Here is an 18,090-nt window from a genome sequence, read left to right as displayed (position 1 = left end):
ACATATTTGTTCTCGACCTAAATAATAACTAATCCCTAAGTAAGAGGACTTGAGAACACCATTTGTCAGTGTCCATCCTAGCCCCATCTGGTTGCTGGTGGTGCTTGTTTGTGTTATCTAATGGCTTCATCCAAAGGAAGACCAAATGTCTCATATCTTTATGATCCAAGACGGTTTTGCAACTTGGAGCAAGGCATCTACCAAAGTTAGGCTCCTATCCTCGGACAGAAACACTTGATGCTTACATTTCAAAGAGATGGCTCCCATGTGATTTGATATATTTATATCAAAGAGATAACTTACAATCACACATTTTCTAAAATGAATTTTCTGAAAAAATAGAGAAAGGGAAATTTCTTGCCTTATTTTTAGCAGGGAGAATTAAGCCTCTTATTTTCAATTTCTATTTGTCTTTCCTTTGGAAATAATTTTTTAAACCATAAGATTTTTGTGCCTGCATTTTTCTCCAATTACTTTCTAAAATATGTTTATTCAAATGTTTGTCTTTCACTTCCTGCAATTCTGTTGGCAGTGTGCAGATGGCATGTGTTCAGATGTTCTGCCTGGCTTTCCTGTCTGTGGCTGCTTGCATTGCATGTTAATTTTGTCAGCTTAGGTAAGGTTTTTGAAATCATAGTGAAGTTCTTTAACTAGTGAGGAGGAGACAGAGAAATTCCCATCCCTGTAGGCCTCTGGTCTGTCCCTGGTTTCCCTGATTTCTCTAGCTTCCCAGGCAGGTATGCTCAACCTTCTCTTGGCTTCCTCTCAGCTTTTGAGGTCTGGGAGAACGATCACACTCACATGTCCTTTTCCCCCAGAGTTTACAGATTTCTAAGTGCCAGGTTCTTCCCAGAATCCACTTCCCTCTTTCAGAATTCCTTGAGCTCCAACGCAGTTCTCCAAGTGCTTTCATGGTCCCTAACAGTTCCCTGTACTGAACCTGAACAAAGCCCATTCACATCTGGTCGCATCTGGAAGAGGCTAGAGAAGCATATTTAGATAATTTGCGTTCTAGTACCACAAACTAAATGTTTGTGAGAATCTTAATTACCAAAAAAAAAATCACTTAGAAATAAAATGTATGGACACAGTCTTTTATATGTTAATTACGGTGGATGATTTGTAAATCTTCCTATAGATTCCATTTGGTCAAGATTGATCGTCTTTTCTTTGAATCATTGTAATTCTTTGAATTAAAAAATTTCTTTAATTTTGAAAAGACCTTTTAATCTATGAAGACACTCTTTTCCCTGTTTGACAAACGTACCTTCGTAGTTTGAGAAGTTCGACTATTCTTGATACACCTAGATTGTATGCTGTGATTATCCTGAATTGAGGTTCTTACCCTCTGTTAAACCCTGAACTTCCTAACATGAGTATGAAAAGTCTTATATTTGGCAGAATCAGCTTCACCACTTTCAAAATATTGACCTACTTTTAAAACTATCACTCTTCGTTTCACTGATGCTTCTGGTACTCTACCCTTCATGAATCCAGATATGTTAGGATTGGTGTGCAGAGTGAAAAGATTTCCCTCCCATAACTGACTCTTTGGAAGATGGATGGCTATAACCTGGAAGAGTTACTGCTGTATTCAATTCAAGAGAGCAGGGATTTATCAGTCAAGGGCACAAGAACTGGAGGGTCCTTGAGATCAAGCTATTGCTTTTTTCTTATGTATTTATGTATATTCTTTTGAACAAAAACCCTTTGTGTGGATAAATTTTGAACAACTAATTTGTACATCAAAGAATTTTCCACGTGTGTGTGTGTGTGTGTGTGTGTGTGTGTATTTGTATTTTACTGAAATTGGAAACGGGGAGGCAGTCAGACAGACTCCCGCATGCGCCCGACCGGGATCCACCCGGCAAGCCCACCAGGGGACGATGCTGTGCCCATCTGGGGCTTTGCTCTGTCACAACCAAAGCCATTCTAGCACCTGAGGCAGAGGCCACAGAGCCATCCTCAACGCCCGGGCCAACTTTGCTCCAATGGAGCCTCGGCTGCGGGAGGGGAAGAGAGAGACAGAGAGAAAGGAGAGGAGGAGGGGTGGAGAAGCAGATGGGTGATTCTCCTGTGTGCCCTGGCCGGGAATCGAACCCGGGATTTCTGCACGCCAGGCTGATGCTCTACCACTGAGCCAACCTGCCAGGATTCCACATATGTATATTTAAAAATGCATTTAAATTGTTGATTCAGATAAATCCCAATCAGGCCAAGGTATAAATAATAAATGTGTGTTTATTTCATTTTTTTGATGGAAAAAGCTGTGCAGACAATAGACTTATTTATTTCTGAAGAGGAGTTATGTTAAAAGAATGTTCCCTGAAGATTTAAGAAGAAAAAACCTTCAGAAAGCACTCTAGTAAATTATAACTCTGAGGATAAAATATGACAGTAATAATTGCTAAAGTAAAAAACAAAATATAAAACTTTCATGTGTTTTTAACTTTAAAAAAATATTTGTATATTTCTGCCACTGGAAGAGCTACTCCTGGGAGAACAGTTGAGATCTTTGAATATATTTACTCTTTTATTTCATATATAATTTTCTATAGAGATTTAAATCTTATAAATATTTGGCAATAGTCATATTTTATTAGTGCTTACTATGTTATTTATTATCATCATTTAACAAGTGGGGAATTATAAGCCCAAAATAGTGAGCTCACTAGCCCAAGTTTTTTAAACATTAAGCGAGAGAGCTGGTATTTTAACCCTGGCCATCATGAATGGAACCTGGACTGTTACCGACCCTGATACTGGTTTTTCAATGTTATATGGTCTATGTGACATTACATAGACTATAAATTAATAATTAATTTGAAAGTTAAAATGCAAGAAACTACATGTGGTGATGTTAATTTTCCTTATCTTCTTAAAACATGTGTGAGCTCTTTGGCTTAAAATAATTTTAAATGTGCATTCTCTTAAAGTTATACATTTAAATTAACTTAATAATAAGTAAACCATCATCAAACCGATTCACTCTTAGTTACATCTCATTGAAGCAACACTTAATTTTAAACTTTTGTAATTATATTCTTTCAAGTGAATTTAATGTTTTATAATAAACATCCATTAACATAAGTGTATAGCTTTGAAGTCAGGCAAGCAGACCAAATTCCAATCTCTCACTTTCTGAATCACTGCAACCCAAATACTTAGCTCCACTGAGAGAAAACCTTCCATTTTTTTCTGAGTGTGTATAGTGTTTGTAGGTCATATACATGACCTGTAATTTTTTTTATATTTAAGTCTGAATGATGCTTTATTTTTTTTATAATTTTTTTTATTGGGGTGACATCAATAAATCAGGGTACATATATTCAAAGAAAACATGTCCAGGTTATCTTGTCATTTAATTATGTTGTATACCCATCATCCAAAGTCAGATTGTCCTCTGTCACCTTCTATCTAGTTTTCTTTGTGCCCCTCCCCCTCCCCCCTTTCCCTCTCCCTCTCCCCCCACTCCCCGTAACCACCACACTCTTATCAATGTCTCTTAGTCTTGCTTTTTTTAATTTTATAGATTAAGAACATAAATCTCAAAAAATTTTGTAACATTTTTCAAATGTTATAGATAATATTTATCAGTGCTGTTTATTTAAATCTAGATCTCTATCTCTCTGACCTCAAAATCTGCTTGCTTTTTTTTACTTTTCTCTTTCCTCTGCTTCTTTGAATAACCACCTAAGGGCTCTATGAAAATTAAATGATTTCACGTGAATAAAATATGCAGTATCAGCCTCATTGTAGATGCTCAAAGAGTAACATGAATAATTGCCATTTTGAATTTTGATGTTTCTTAATAATATAGCTTACAATATACTCTATTTGGAAAAGAGCATTTCTAATACTAAAGATTTAATTTGCAAAGTGAGGATGCCTTTGAAGGAAAGTCACATTGTGAGTCATGGAATTGTAAAGCTTTGAGAAACCTTATACATCATCATATTTACTATTGTCTATTATTTTTAGTTTAATGATCTTGTGGGACAATATTTTCTTACCTGACATTTTTATACATAAACAAGTCTAAGTTGAGCTGATATGTTTGAATGGTTTGGGGGAGAATCCTCATTTCGCTCTAACATAGTCCATAAGGCATCTTTCAGTAACCTTTTTGGCTCTTTACAGCACTATTTGAAAATTACATCTCTAGTGATTCCCTTTATTTTTGCATATAAAGAAACTGAGGGCCATAGGAGAAAAGTATCTGCTAATGTTGGCAGTTAGTAGTAGAGCCATGACTAGAAGAGTCGTTACATTTGGTATCTTCACATCCTAGTCCAAGTTACTTTCCTGGACCCATGGCTGCATATGAATATCTACAGAAAAGCACTAGTTGGTATTTGTTATAGGATTTTTGAAATACTTGTTCCTATACATAGAGAGTCATAAAAATATTTTAGGCTTTAAGATGGTAGCAGTTGTTGCTAAAATATTACTACATGTTTTCAATCATTGAGATCTTTTCTCTGGGCTCTAAAGTTTGCTAAGGTTGGTTCCTGAATGGAAAGAGTAAGCGTTGCATTTACATAGCTGTTAATTTCCCCCAAATTAGAATAGCCTAATAAGAACTAATGCACCTGCCAATAGGTAACAAGCCATAGCAGGGATCATTGTCAAAAGGTTGTTGTTGGGCAAGTAAGTTTATAAAATTTGTATTATTTGATTTTGGTCACTTTTATTGTTAAAAATGGTCACTGCCCACGTGATGATGCTGCCAGGTGATACGGCTGTTTACCTTTCTGCCTCAGAAGGGGCTTGGTTATGCTAATGTTTGATGGAGGAGGAGTTGTGCCAAAAAGTTTTAAGAGAAAGAGACCACGTTGTTGCAGAGGAGAAGCAGCCAAGATGGTGGGGTGCTGAAGGGGAACAGAGGTGAGGAGCTTTGTGAGCTCACTGAACTGGTGGGAGCCTCTGAAAAGCTGGAAAGATTCTCCTGGTTGTAGAACTGGAGAACATGTGAGTGGGTACTGGTGCCCTGTGTGTTATTTACTTGCCAGCTGGTTGTGAGACTAGAATAAAAGGATGGCCCACCATTTCTTGGCTCCGTTGTTTCTCTACCATCTATCTGAATTCAATGGGAACCTGCATGTGCCAGGCGGCTGTGATGGCTGTGACTACTGTCTATACAGTTGTGTAATCTAAATTGTTTATGAGTAGTACCAAAATACTCATTAGAGTTAGTAGCTTTCTGTTGTTTCATTTAATTACACAGACTTTTTTTGTGCTTATCATCGCAGAACAAATACTTGATATAATACAAATTATAATTTCATAATTACATGATTACAAAGTAAATTATCACTGAATATACTCATATTATCAATACATTATTATACTTTTAATAGAAAACATTTTGAATATAATAATAGTTTGGAGACATTTTTTCTAAACTAAAAAGAAAATCATGTCAGTAAATATAATTCATTTTATTCAATATCTTAGGACAATAAGTGTCTGTGTATTTAAAGAAAACCTTGGTGTGACAGAAAAATAAAGATATGGTTGGTTGGATGATAGCAGAAAATGCAGCATAATTTTCACCCTTAAGTAATTCATTGAACAAGAAATCATCGAGTGTCTTTCTCATATCCTATCAGATACATTAGTGTATGCAGAATAATTTGAGAGATGAGAAAATGATAAAACAGACTTGTATAAAGATGGATCACAAATTAGAATGATGCTGTAGCTGGTCAAGGAACAAAGTATTGTGAAAAAATGAAAGAGTCAATTTATCTACAGAAACAACTTATGATCCAGTAAAATCTCTCTTAACCTATATGTTTTTGGTCTAGAAGTTTTTTGATGATTAAAAGAAGTTGAAATGGGAATTATAAAATATAACAAAATACAAAAACAAATATAACAGGTATAGATAGGTTTGGAACAAATACCACTGACTCCTAATTTATAAAATTTCGGTGGTGGAAGCTTGAAGCATCAGATTATCTTGGACATTAGTTTATATATTTTATGAGGAAGTAAATATTTGGTTAGCCTAGTGAGTCAGTTAAGTAGGTGGAATAAAGACTGCTCCTATAACTAGATATTTAAGAAAAGACAACATAAAATTATATGCCATTACATATCACATATACCTTTAGATCAGGGGTAGTCAACCTTTTTATACCTACTGCCCACTTTTGTATCTCTGTTAGTAGTAAAATTTTCTAACCACTCACTGGTTCCACAGGAATGGTGATTTATAAAGTAGGAAAGTAACTTTACTTTATAAAATTTATAAAGCAGAGTTACAGCAAGTTAAAGCATATAATAATAATTACTTACCAAGTACTTTATGTCAGACTTTTGCTAAGTTTGGCAGAATAAATCTTTATAAAACAACTTTCTATAGTTAAATCTATCTTTTTATTTTTACTTTGGTTGCTTCACTACCACCCACCATGAAAGCTGAAATCCTACTAGTGGGTAGTAGGGACCAGGTTGACTACCACTGCTCTAGATGAACACATGAGTATTTAAAATGATGAGTAATATATTAACTCAGTTATTTGGATGTTCTTTCTGCTAGTGTGTTGGTGATTGGATTTTTTCAGGAGATTCTAGAAGGATAAAATACCAAAATCTGAAATAGCACAATGAAAGAATATATGGTCTACATCATATTATGAACAACTTACATTCTCTTTTAAAAATGCTCAAAGCAAATGACTACACTTTATAATATGACAAAGTAGAAATATTTATTTTCCCTAGAATCCTACTGTAAAAGATACTAGTGATTAACAACTTGAGCATTGCATATGAAATGACCTGGATTGCGGTCGACCTCGATGATGCAGACTCTGTGTAAGTCTGGATACGTTTCTCTCTCTGTGCTACAGCCTCCTCATCAGTAAAATGCAGGAAATAACATTAGCCAACAGAAAATATAGTTATGCAGATAAAATTAGATAACCTGAAAACAATACCAAAAGGATGACTTCTATTTCAGTATCATTATTATTGTAAATACACTGAAAATGTATTTTGAATTGTGTGGTTGTTGATTTTTTTTAAATTGTACTTTGGGACATTTGTTTTCAGGTTTTCTTCAATAAACATAATAATTTGAATTAACAGAAAAATTTTCTAATTGTCAAATTACTATATTTCTAAGCCAGAACCAATCTTTGTAGAAGATAAAATACAAAAGATAATTCCAATGAGAAATTTTTCAGAAGTATTTTTTAACAATTAAAAGCACAAATGCAATTCCAATTAGACTCTGTTTAGTGCCATGCTAATTTCTATAAAATAATTAGTAAAAGTTGGTGTGTTTTACTTATATTTTACCTTAGGGTGTAACACGGCGATAAGTAAAACTAGCCTTATATTGGCTAATGACTTTGTTTAGAATTTCTTAAGTTTTGCAACTAATAATTTACTTACAATAATTAAGTTGTGATACTTTGTAATAGCTGAACACCACAAATCATTTTCTGAAGGTCACTGGTTAAATTAAATAACCTCAATGGAATAACTCTTACCTTTTTTCATGGAAGATTAAAAATATCAACTGAGTGTACAGTCTTTTAAACAGAATTTTGTACCCTGTCAAGTAGATTTACCTTTGAATGGGTGCATCTTATATTCTTTTCATTTGCTCCCTCTGCTCTTTATTGTGCCTTTATTAGATGTAGATGCAAACTTCCCTAGTGTTAATTTTGGAACTATACAACTCAACTTACACCCAACATTTTTCTAGTTTTCTTAATCTTTTTCTTTACTCTTCTTGCTATTCTCTCTAGTGTAACCTCCCAGGATACTGTGATCTTTGTTACAAAACATGCTGAAGGTAACTGGGCAGGAACATGGAAACATTAGTGCCCATTCATAATCAGTTTATTAAATAACACATTTGTTTCAAAGATAAAAACATTTTCCCCAAACTATATTTGGATTTTTTTCTTAAGAACTAGCACAAAATATTGTATAAATTACTATAAATACACTTACTCATGCCCAGGCATTTCTGTTTTTTAAGATTGCTGGAATGTCTGCCTATATTCAAATGAAACTAGGAGTTTTACGTTATAAATCCAACTGCAGCAATATAGTATTACTTTTGAAAAAAAATTGAAACATTCTAGCAATAACTGGCTAGCTCTTCACCACAGTTAGATTTAATAATCAAGTGTCTTTTTAACTAGTCCTGAATGAGGGCTGAATGGCAAAGACAGCTCATTGTCACCCAGTTACCATTCCACCTTTCTTCTGTCAACCGAAGCCCTCACATCTGAGGTAGTCTAACGGCTGCTCAGTCTGAGACCGCAGTCACTGCCTCTGTTGCACCCAGGCCACCATGTGACCACAGCAGTGGTGGGATTCAAATAATTTAATACCCGGTTCTCTGCCCTAATGACCATTTTAAGTATAAAAAAGATATACTGAAAGGCAATTTATTATTTTTATGTATTTAATGCTTAAACAAGAACAATAAAAGAGGTACACAAAACTAGATTGTTATGAAAAAGAATTTTAAAATATTTTTTTGTGACAGAGATAGAGACATAGGGACAGACAGACAAGAAGGGAGAGAGATGAGAAGCATCAATTCTTTGTTGCGGCACCTTAGTTGTTCATTGATTGCTTTCTCATATGTGCCTTGACCGGGGGGCTATAGCAGACCGAGTGACATCTTGCTCAAGCCAATGACCTTGGGTTAAACTGGTGTGCTTTTGCTCAAACCAGATGAACCTGTGCTCAAACTGGCGACCTTGGGGTCTCAAACCTGTGTCCTCTGTGTCCCAGTTGAATGCTCTATCCACTGTGCCACTGCCTGGTCAGGCAAGAATTTTAAAATATTAATGAAAAAATGTTAAATAATACCTGACAAAAAACAATAAAACTGTTATTTAAGATAGTCCTATATCGCTTCTTGATTGGCATCCTCATTTGTAATTTTTTTCACCTATGGACGGAATGAACATTATTACAGGCACTTGAATATGCTGTTGTGCAGATGAATGTTAAAAAGAGTTAGGAATGTAAATGTGTGATTTCCATATTAAGTGGCTGCCCAGGCACCCAGTTTAGAGAGAACCCAGATTACAAGTGCCATTTTAACAACCGATTCACTGAACTCAAAAAAAAGTTAGGTATTGGTTCTGCTGAACCAGTGTGAACTGGCTGAGTCCTACCATTGGACTACAGTCTTGACAAAGAGATATGAGCAGAAGCGATGTAAGTAATATTATCTTAATTTCACAGATGAGGAAACTAAAGCTCGGTCAGTTGTTCTTTGTTGAATGTCACCCAATGAATAACTTCAAATGTAACATACCTTTGAAGATATAAAATCTAGTGTTTTGTTTTGTTTTGGGGTTTTTTTGACAGAGACACAGAGAGAGTAACAGAGAGGGACAGCTAGGGACAGACAGACAGGAAGGGAGAAAGATGAGAAGCATTAGTTCTTCATTGTGGCACCTCTGTTGTTCATTGATTGCTTTCTCATATGTGCCTCCTTGTCCAGGGGTCTACAGCCACGCCAGCAACTTAGTGCTGAAGCCAGTGACCTTGGGCTTTAAGCCAGTAATCTTTGGGCTCAAGCCAGCAACCATGTGGTCTTGTCTATGATCCCACACTCAAGCCAGTGGCTCCACACTCAAGCTGGTGACCCCATGCTCAAGCCGGATGAGCCAGCACTTAAGCCGGCAACCTTGGGTTTTCGAACCTGGGTCCTCTGAGTCCCACTCTGATGTACTATTCACTACGCCACCACTCAGTCAGGCTATAAAATTGAGTTTTGAAAATCACCAGCAGCAGCTCATGAGAGGTTTTTTTGTGTGTCAGCTTTTCCTCTTTGAAGTCACTTTCCATGCTCTCATCCACTTTGCCAAGTCCTGGCTGGAATCTTCACTAATACTTGACTTTTAGAAAACTGCTTAATCTTAAGGACGTCAGTTTCCTCATCTGTTATATAGATGAGTATGGGAAGAAGGAGAGGCAAATGTATTTTCAAAGAGTGAACTGCTATTGCCTCAGCTGTAGACATAACAGTTCCTTGGATTTGAAAACGTTTGTTACAATTCTTATTTGAATGCCACACCCCATAGTAGAGTACACAGGCCTTATAGACTTTGTTTAACCAGTAACCCTTAATAACCAGCTGGAAATCAAAGTAGCGAATATTGAGAAGGGGCTCAGTTGGGAAACCTGGTGTAACTACTCTACCCTAGTGTGTAAATGAAGTGAACCTGATCCCAGACTCAACAATTAGCTTTATCACAGCAGAACTCAAAGCAGAAAAAAATGTTTCCTACACCCAAGGGTGCATATTTCTTTAGTTAGCCACTGCTTTTCTTTCCCAAACAGAATTGGGAACTAAGAAAAACTTTTTTAAGGAGATACTGCAAGTTAGAGATAGCATGCTGAGAGATCAGGAGAGGAGATTCCTAAGCTAAAAGGCCTTGCTATTCTGAGGTTCAAGGAGGCCAGTGGGGGATGTGCAAGGAAGCGACAGCCTTTCCACCTCCGGTGCACTCTGTGCTGAAACGATGGGTAGTTTCTCATCAGATAAATTTGTTAACATGGGCCATACAATTAACTCATATAAAATAAGCAGCAAATTAGTTTTTGTTTATCCATCTTAAGTCATTCTTCCTAATTAATTTCCATATAAAACTAAAAAATATTTTTCTATCCTTTGAAATTTAGTGAAATAACTGCTAGTTAATTGGGGAGGAAGTCAAGAAAGGTAATATATAATTAATATCATTTATATTAATTGTTTAACCAAATTTTGCTTTCTTGAATTTCTGAAAAAGAAAAAATTGCAAATCTGGTTGCAGAATGAGCTGGGTTTGAATCCCGACATTGCTGAAGCTACCGAGTCTTTAAAGCTGAGTTTCCAAGTCTGAAATTGTGAATAAGGTGCATGGTTATTGTGATATTGGAGATGATGGTGCACTTTTTTTTTAATTTATTTATTCATTTTTAGAGAGGAGAGGGAGAGACAGAGAGAGAGAGAGAGAGAGAGAGAGAGGAGAGACAGAGAGAGAGAAGGGGGGAGGAGCTGGAAGCATCAGCTCCCATATGTGCCTTGACCAGGGAAGCCCAGGGTTTCGAACCAGCGACCTCAGCATTTCCAGGTCGACGCTTTATCCACTGCACCACCACAGGTCAGGTGTGATATTGGAGATGATATGTGTAAAATACGTAGCTCATATTAGCAAAGTATATGGGTCACATGCTGACTTGTTCTGCAACTGGACTGAATTAATTAGGCTTCACTAATCACCTGGGTACAGTGCTATGAAAAATCAGATCCAATAGAAATGCATTATTAGGCCTTGCCATTGACCCTGCATGTGGAATTCCCAGTTCAATTCCAGCCAGGGCACACAGACAGGAGAAGCACCCATCTGCTTCTTCCTCCTCCCCCTTCTTCTTCCCCTTCTCCCCCCCCCCCGCCTTCCCTGTATCCATGGCTCGATTGATTTAAGCACATTGGCTCCCAGGTACTAAAGATGGCTCCATGGACCCTTGACTCAGGCACTAATAATAGCTCGGGTGAAAGCATGGTTCCAGAAAGGGTCGCTAGGTGGATCCCGGTCAGGGTGCATGCATGAGCCTATCTCTATATCTCCCTTACTTTCACTTTAAAAAAAATGCATTGTTAGTTAAGCTGAGGTTATATAGTTCAAGCATAATCAATGCCAACATAATGCTTAACCACCATCTCTTTAGTATACTTCTATTGACCAAAATGAGACAACAAATGATAGAGATGTGGGTGGTGTGAAGTTCAAAGATAGTCTGGGCCTGTGGGATCTTTGACCTTGATTTTGCATACTTTAATAGCAACAAGTCACTTATCCTCGCTTCTCAAAAGGTAGCTAGAAGATTCTGGTTTTCTTAGAAAACAGTGTTATTTCTTAAATAAAACTTTGGTCATTATCTGCAAAATATTACTTGTCAGACAGAAAACCAAAACCTTTTCTTCCAGAATGTAGTGGTGCACACTAAAGAGTTAATGGCATTTCTCTAACTTCTTTTCAGGGATTTAACATTTTCATTCAGCTGATTATAATCTGTTGCAGATGATAATTATGCCAGTTTTTTTTTTTCCAGTCATTCACTCAAAAATGATTTTAAAATCTTTCAAAGACTTGTACCAGATTTTTATTTCTCAAAAGGTTTCTACTTATGGAAAATTTGCTTAGATTAAACCCTTTTGTCTTCATCTCAGTAGATGTTAAATCAATACAAAATGAGTAGATTTGTATTTCTAAAAATAACTTCTTTCACAGGAAGAAGAGCTGAGAAAGAGTGGGGAAGCCAAATATGCACACTTGAGTGATGAACTTCATGTATTAATTGAAGTGTTTGCTCCACCTGGAGAAGCTTATTCACGTATGAGTCATGCACTGGAAGAGATTAAAAAATTTCTGGTTCCCGTAAGTGTTGCTCCTTTTTTACAAAGACTTTTCTCAGCAGTTTCTATTTTTAAAACGTGCCTTTGATCTCTGCCTTTGATCTTTCTGAGTTTTTAGAAGGAAATTCATATTGGAAATAAGTTATTCATAGAGTTGATAGGAACATAACATAATACAGAATACAAAAAATACTTAGCATGGGACCTAGGATGTTGTCACCTAATGATAGTCTGACAGCAGTGTTTTTTTATTGAATTTATTGGGGTGACATTGGTTCACAATCCATACAGGTTTTAAGTGTACAATTCAATAAAACATCACCTGCACGCTGCATCGTGGACCCACTGCCCCGAGCAGAGTTTCTTCCCATCCCCACCCCTCCTGTGCCCACTCCACCTGGTCCCCACCCCCTTCCCTCTATCACCACACTATTGTCTGTGTCTGTGTTATGTATGTATGTTTTTTCTTCACTTTTTCATCCAGCTCCCCAACCTTCCTCCTCTCTTACAGCTGTCAGTCTATTCCTTGTATCCATGCTTCTGTTTCTCTTTTCTTCATCAGTTTACTTTGTTCATTCGATGCCACATCTGTGTGAAATCATATGGTACTTATCTTTCCCTGACTGGTTTATTTCACTTAGCATAATAATCTCCAGTACCATTCATGTTGTGCAAAAGGTAAGATTTCCTTCTTTTTTTATTTTTTAATTGATTTTAACTTATTATGTTTATATAGATTCTAGTGTTGCCCCTAATGCATCCTCCCTCCCCTCGTATTCTCCCAACATTCCCCTTGTCCCCCTCCCAACAGCTCCCTCCCCACTTCCCTTCAGGTTTCTCCAACCTATCATCCACCTTCTGTCTGTCCTCTTTTCCTCTGGTCCCTTTGATCTCTGCTCTGTCTCAGTTATGTTCCTCAGTTCACACTGTTCATTGGATTCCTCAAATGAGTGAGGTCATATGATATTTTTCTTTTTCTGCCTGGCTTATTTTACTCAACATAACAGTTTCCAGGTCCATCCATGTAGTCGCAAAAGGTAAGATTTCCTTCTTTTTCGTGGTCCCATAGTATTCCATTGTATATATGTACCACCGCTTTTTAATCCACTTGTCCACTGATGGACACTTGGGCAGTTTCCAGATCTTCATTATTGTGAACAATGCTGCCATAAAAATGGGGGTGCATTACTCCTTTTGAAGCAGTGCTATGCTGTTCTTGGGGTATATTCCTAAAAGTAGGATAGCTGGGTTAAAAGGCAGTTTGATTTTAATTTTTTGAGGAATCTCCATACTGTTTTCTACAGTGGCTGCACCAGTCTGCATTCCCACCAGCAGTGCAGGAGGGTTCCCTTTTCTCCACATCCTGACCAGCACTTAGTCTGTGTTGTTTTGTTGATGAGTGCATTCTGACTGGTGTAAGGTGATATCTCATTGTGGTTATAATTTGCATTTCTCTAATGATTGAGAAAATGTTGAGCGTTTTTTCATATGCCTTTGGCCATCTGTATGTCCTCTTTGGAGAAGTGTCTATTCATTTCTTTTGCCCATTTTTTGATTGGATAGTCTGTCTTCCTGGTGTTGAGTTTTACAAGTTCTTTATAAATTTTGGTTATTAACCCCTTATCAGATGTATTGTCAAATATGTTCTCCCATTGTATAGTTTGTCTTTTTATTCTGTTCTTATTGTCTTTAGCTGTGCAAAAGCTTTTTAGTTTGATATAGTCCCATTTGTTTATCCTGTCTTTTATTTCACTTGTCCGTGGAGATAAATCGGCAAATATATTGCTGCGAGAGATGTCTGAGAGCTTTCTGCCTATGTTTTCTTCTAAGATGTTTATGGTTTCACGGCTTACATTTAAGTCTTTTATCCATTTTGAGTTTATTTTTGTGAATGGCATAAGTTGGTGGTCTAGTTTCATTTTTTTGCAGGTAGCTGTCCAATTTTCCCAACATCATTTGTTGAAGAGGCTGTCTTTATTCCATTGTATGCTCTTACCTCCTTTGTCAAATATCAGTTGTCCATAAAAGTGTGGGTTTATTTCTAGGTTCTCTGTTCTGTTCCATTGATCTATATGCCTGTTCTTATGCCAGTACCAAGCTGTTTTGAGTACAATGGCCTTGTAGTATAACTTGATATCAGGAAGTATGATACCTCCCACTTTATTCTTCCTTCTCAAGATTGCTGAGGCTATTCGTGTTCTTTTTTGGTTCCATATAAAGTTTTGGAATGTGTGTTCTATATCTTTGAAGTATGTCATTGGTATTTAATTGGTATTGCATTGAATTTATAAATCTCTTTGGGTAGTATAGACATTTTAATGATGTTTATTCTTCCTAACGATGAGCACAGTATATGCTTCCACTTGTTTGTATATTCCTTGATTTCTTTTATCAATGTTTTATAATTTTCTGAGTATAAGTCTTTAATCTCCTTGGTTAAATTTACTCCTTGGTACTTTATTTATTTTTTTTGTTGCAGTAGTGAAGGGTACTGTTTCCTTAATTTCTCTTTCTAACAGTTCATTGTTGGTGTATAGAAATGCCTTTGATTTCTGAGTATTAGTTTTATATCCTGCCACCTTGCTGAATTCATTTATCAGGTCCAGTATTTTTTGACTGAGACTTTAGGGTTTTCTATATACAATATCATATCATCTGCAAATAATGATAGCTTTACTTCTTATTTTCCAATTTGTATGCCTTTTATTTCTTCTTCTTGTCTGATTGCTGTAGCTAGGACTTCCAGAACTATGTTGAATAAGAGTGGTGAAAGGCGGCACCCCTGCCTTGTTTCTGATCTTAAAGGGATTGCTTTTAATTTTTGCCCATTGAGTATGACGTTGGCTGTGGGTTTGTCTTGGATGGCCTTTATCATGTTGAGGTATGTTCCCTGTATTCCCACTTTGCTGAGAGTTTTGATCAAAATGGGTGCTTGATTTTATCAAATGCTTTTTCTGCATCTATTAAAATTATCATGTGGTTTTTCTCCTTCCCTTTGTTTATGTGATGAATCACATTGATTGATTTGTAAATATTGTACGAGCTTTCCCTCCCCAGAATAAATCCCACTTGATCATGATGTATGATTTTTTTCATATATTGCTGGATCCGGTTTGCTAATATTTTGTTGAGGATTTTAGCATCTAAATTCATCAGGGATATTGGCCTATAATTTTCTTTCTTTGTGTTGTCTTTGCCTGATTTTGGAATCAGAATTATGCTTGCCTCATAAAAGGAACTTGGAATTCTTCCTTCCTGTTGAATTTTTTGAAATAGCTTGAAAAGGATAGGAGTTACCTCTTATTGACAAGATGACAGTAGTATTTGTCTTTAGTACATTACATGCTGTGTACCAGTACATAACAATGAAGAATAAGAAATTAATACATAAGCCCAAATACTTAACTGAGGTTGTATACTTTTTTGTGTGTCTTAATAACTTTATAATTGACCTGTATTATTAATAATTTTTAATTAAGAATGCATTTGTAGGTGTAGGAGAACGAAAAGTAGCATTTGTAATATTTGTAACAAGATGATGATATTTGAAAATATCCAATGTATTTTTATGTGATAGTATGAAAAGTGCTGGCTCATTATAAAATGTAATATAAAGTAATCAGTATTACTAGAACTAGACATTTGTTGACATGAAGCAAAAATTGGAAAAATAAACATTTTGCACTATATAAGAGCATCAGAGAATATTTGGTTAGTAAGGCAGCAAATTCAGGGTTGCATAGTAAATGGGATTCCATACTGATTTTCTAAAAAAAAAAATTGAGGAATATTAAATGAATGAAACTTTTCTAAATGTTGATATACTGGCATTCTAGGAAGAGCTTATTCAAATAGAAATCTTGGCAACAGGCTTATAACAGGAAATGGGACTATCAGAAGAGAATGCTGAGTAAGGTTTTCTAGAGTTCCTGAATAGAAGTTTTTGGCAGAGACAGAGAAAGAGAGAGAGAGAAAAGCTAAAATTAATATGTGCAATGAAGAATACAGTATATTACTACACTAATTAATAAATTCAAAGGAAATGGTAAATAAGATTCACTGATGACAGTGTTTTTGAGAATGGGGGATGCTAAACTTCGAAATGTAAAAGTATCCAAATCTAACCACATGATCTATGTATATACCTAATTTAAAATTTTCTCTCAAGACAAGGTTATAGAATAATGTCATACCACTCGGAGTATTCCCTAACTTTATATGTACTCAGAATTTCTGCACAATTATCTAGTGCTTATCTGAATACCCCCATAAATAGGTCCTATATTTCTTAAGAATGAGGACATTATGTATCTTTTCCTTCTTTTGAGCAAAACACCTAGTGCTATTGGGTAAACAGTTTTACTATGTTTATCCTAGACCAAACTCCTGGTGATGTTGAAGGTGTAGAAAAATGCTAGGACTCCCTACATTACCAACTCACTTCATGACTATGAACAAGTCATTTAAATTCTCAGAGCTTCAGCTTATTCATCTTAAAAATTAAAAAAAGGATAATTATCATTGACTGCCCTCTATCACAGTTATTGTGAATATTAAATGGAGTAATGCATATGAAAGGACATACAAAATTATAAAGCACTACATAAATGGATGTTTGAATCTATTTTATTTTGTGGTAGTTAGTCTTGGAATAACATTTTGGGATGAAATACATAAAATGAAATACTTTTATACTGCTACATAGTATTAGACCTAGGTTGTAGGCTAGGTTAACACTATTTTATTGTGCATATTGTGCATATTACTAATACATCTTACTTCTTAGATGTTACAACGATGCTTGTGATAATTTCATTTCTGTCTTCTCCAATGAAATATATGCCCTTTCAGGGCAGGACTAGCCTGCCTCTCTTGGATTCCCATCATTTAGCAGCTTGCCTGTCACCGTATTTGTGCGCTAGTCTGCCTGATGGAATGGCTGACAAATAAGCACAAGGAGTGAAACAGTGGGAGAGAATAGCACCCTGGGCCGGATTTGGAGAGTACTACCCCACAATCAAGGTTCTCTCTCTCTCTCTCTCTCTCTCTCTCTCTCTATATATATATATATATATATATATATATATATATATATATGGCATCTACTTCATCCATCACTGCAACTGCAAGGAGGAAAATGAGCTGCCAATTCTTTATTTATTATATGAAATCACTTGGTGATCCAGAGTTCTTCTGACATTTGATATTAAGGTCCATGGAAACACATAAACATTTAGAAGCATCATAGGTAAAGAGTTATAATGCACATCCAAACGAAGACTGAAAATCTTACCATGGTCAGTTTGACCCTTGGGATTTTATCTCTTTCTGCCCCACTGCTTACGTATAGTGCTCCAGACGTGCTAACTTTTGTTCTCCCAATGCCCCAGGCTCCTGCTCAGTAGGCCCTTTGAAGCTTCCTCTCCACAGTAGTGACACAGCAATCTCCTGGTCACTCAGGTCTTGTCTCAGCTGGTAGCACTGCAGGAAACTCTTTCCTGACCACACACAGTCTGAAATAGACTCTCCCCTTTTGTACAGTTCTATTTCACAGTACCACTGGCTGGTTGATGTAACATTGCCATTCATTGTCTCATGACACCCTCTCCACTTATTTATTTCCTCATAGCACTTATCACTTTCAGGCTAGATATATTATATATGCACATATATTTTTTACCTTATTTGTTAATTTT

General features: G+C 36.1%; 1 protein-coding gene across 2 annotated transcripts in view; it reads left to right on the top strand.

Moving 5' to 3' along the window:
- The window catches only part of KHDRBS2 (KH RNA binding domain containing, signal transduction associated 2), a 610,850-nt gene that overhangs the window by 292,495 nt on the left and 300,265 nt on the right, over positions 1 to 18,090 (top strand). Inside the window, exon 4 of one of the 2 annotated variants that reach the window (XM_066252985.1) lies at positions 12,270 to 12,416. The exons of the other annotated variant lie outside the window; for it this stretch is intronic. Coding sequence (XP_066109082.1) covers positions 12,270 to 12,416 — 147 coding nt within the window. The remainder of the gene's footprint in view (positions 1 to 12,269; positions 12,417 to 18,090) is intronic. 2 annotated transcript variants of the gene reach the window in all.

Source organism: Saccopteryx bilineata, chromosome 1 (assembly GCF_036850765.1).
Source record: "Saccopteryx bilineata isolate mSacBil1 chromosome 1, mSacBil1_pri_phased_curated, whole genome shotgun sequence".
NCBI lineage: Eukaryota > Metazoa > Chordata > Mammalia > Chiroptera > Emballonuridae > Saccopteryx > Saccopteryx bilineata.
Note: the sequence above shows the minus strand (reverse complement) of the source record. Positions and strands in the feature narration are given on the sequence as shown.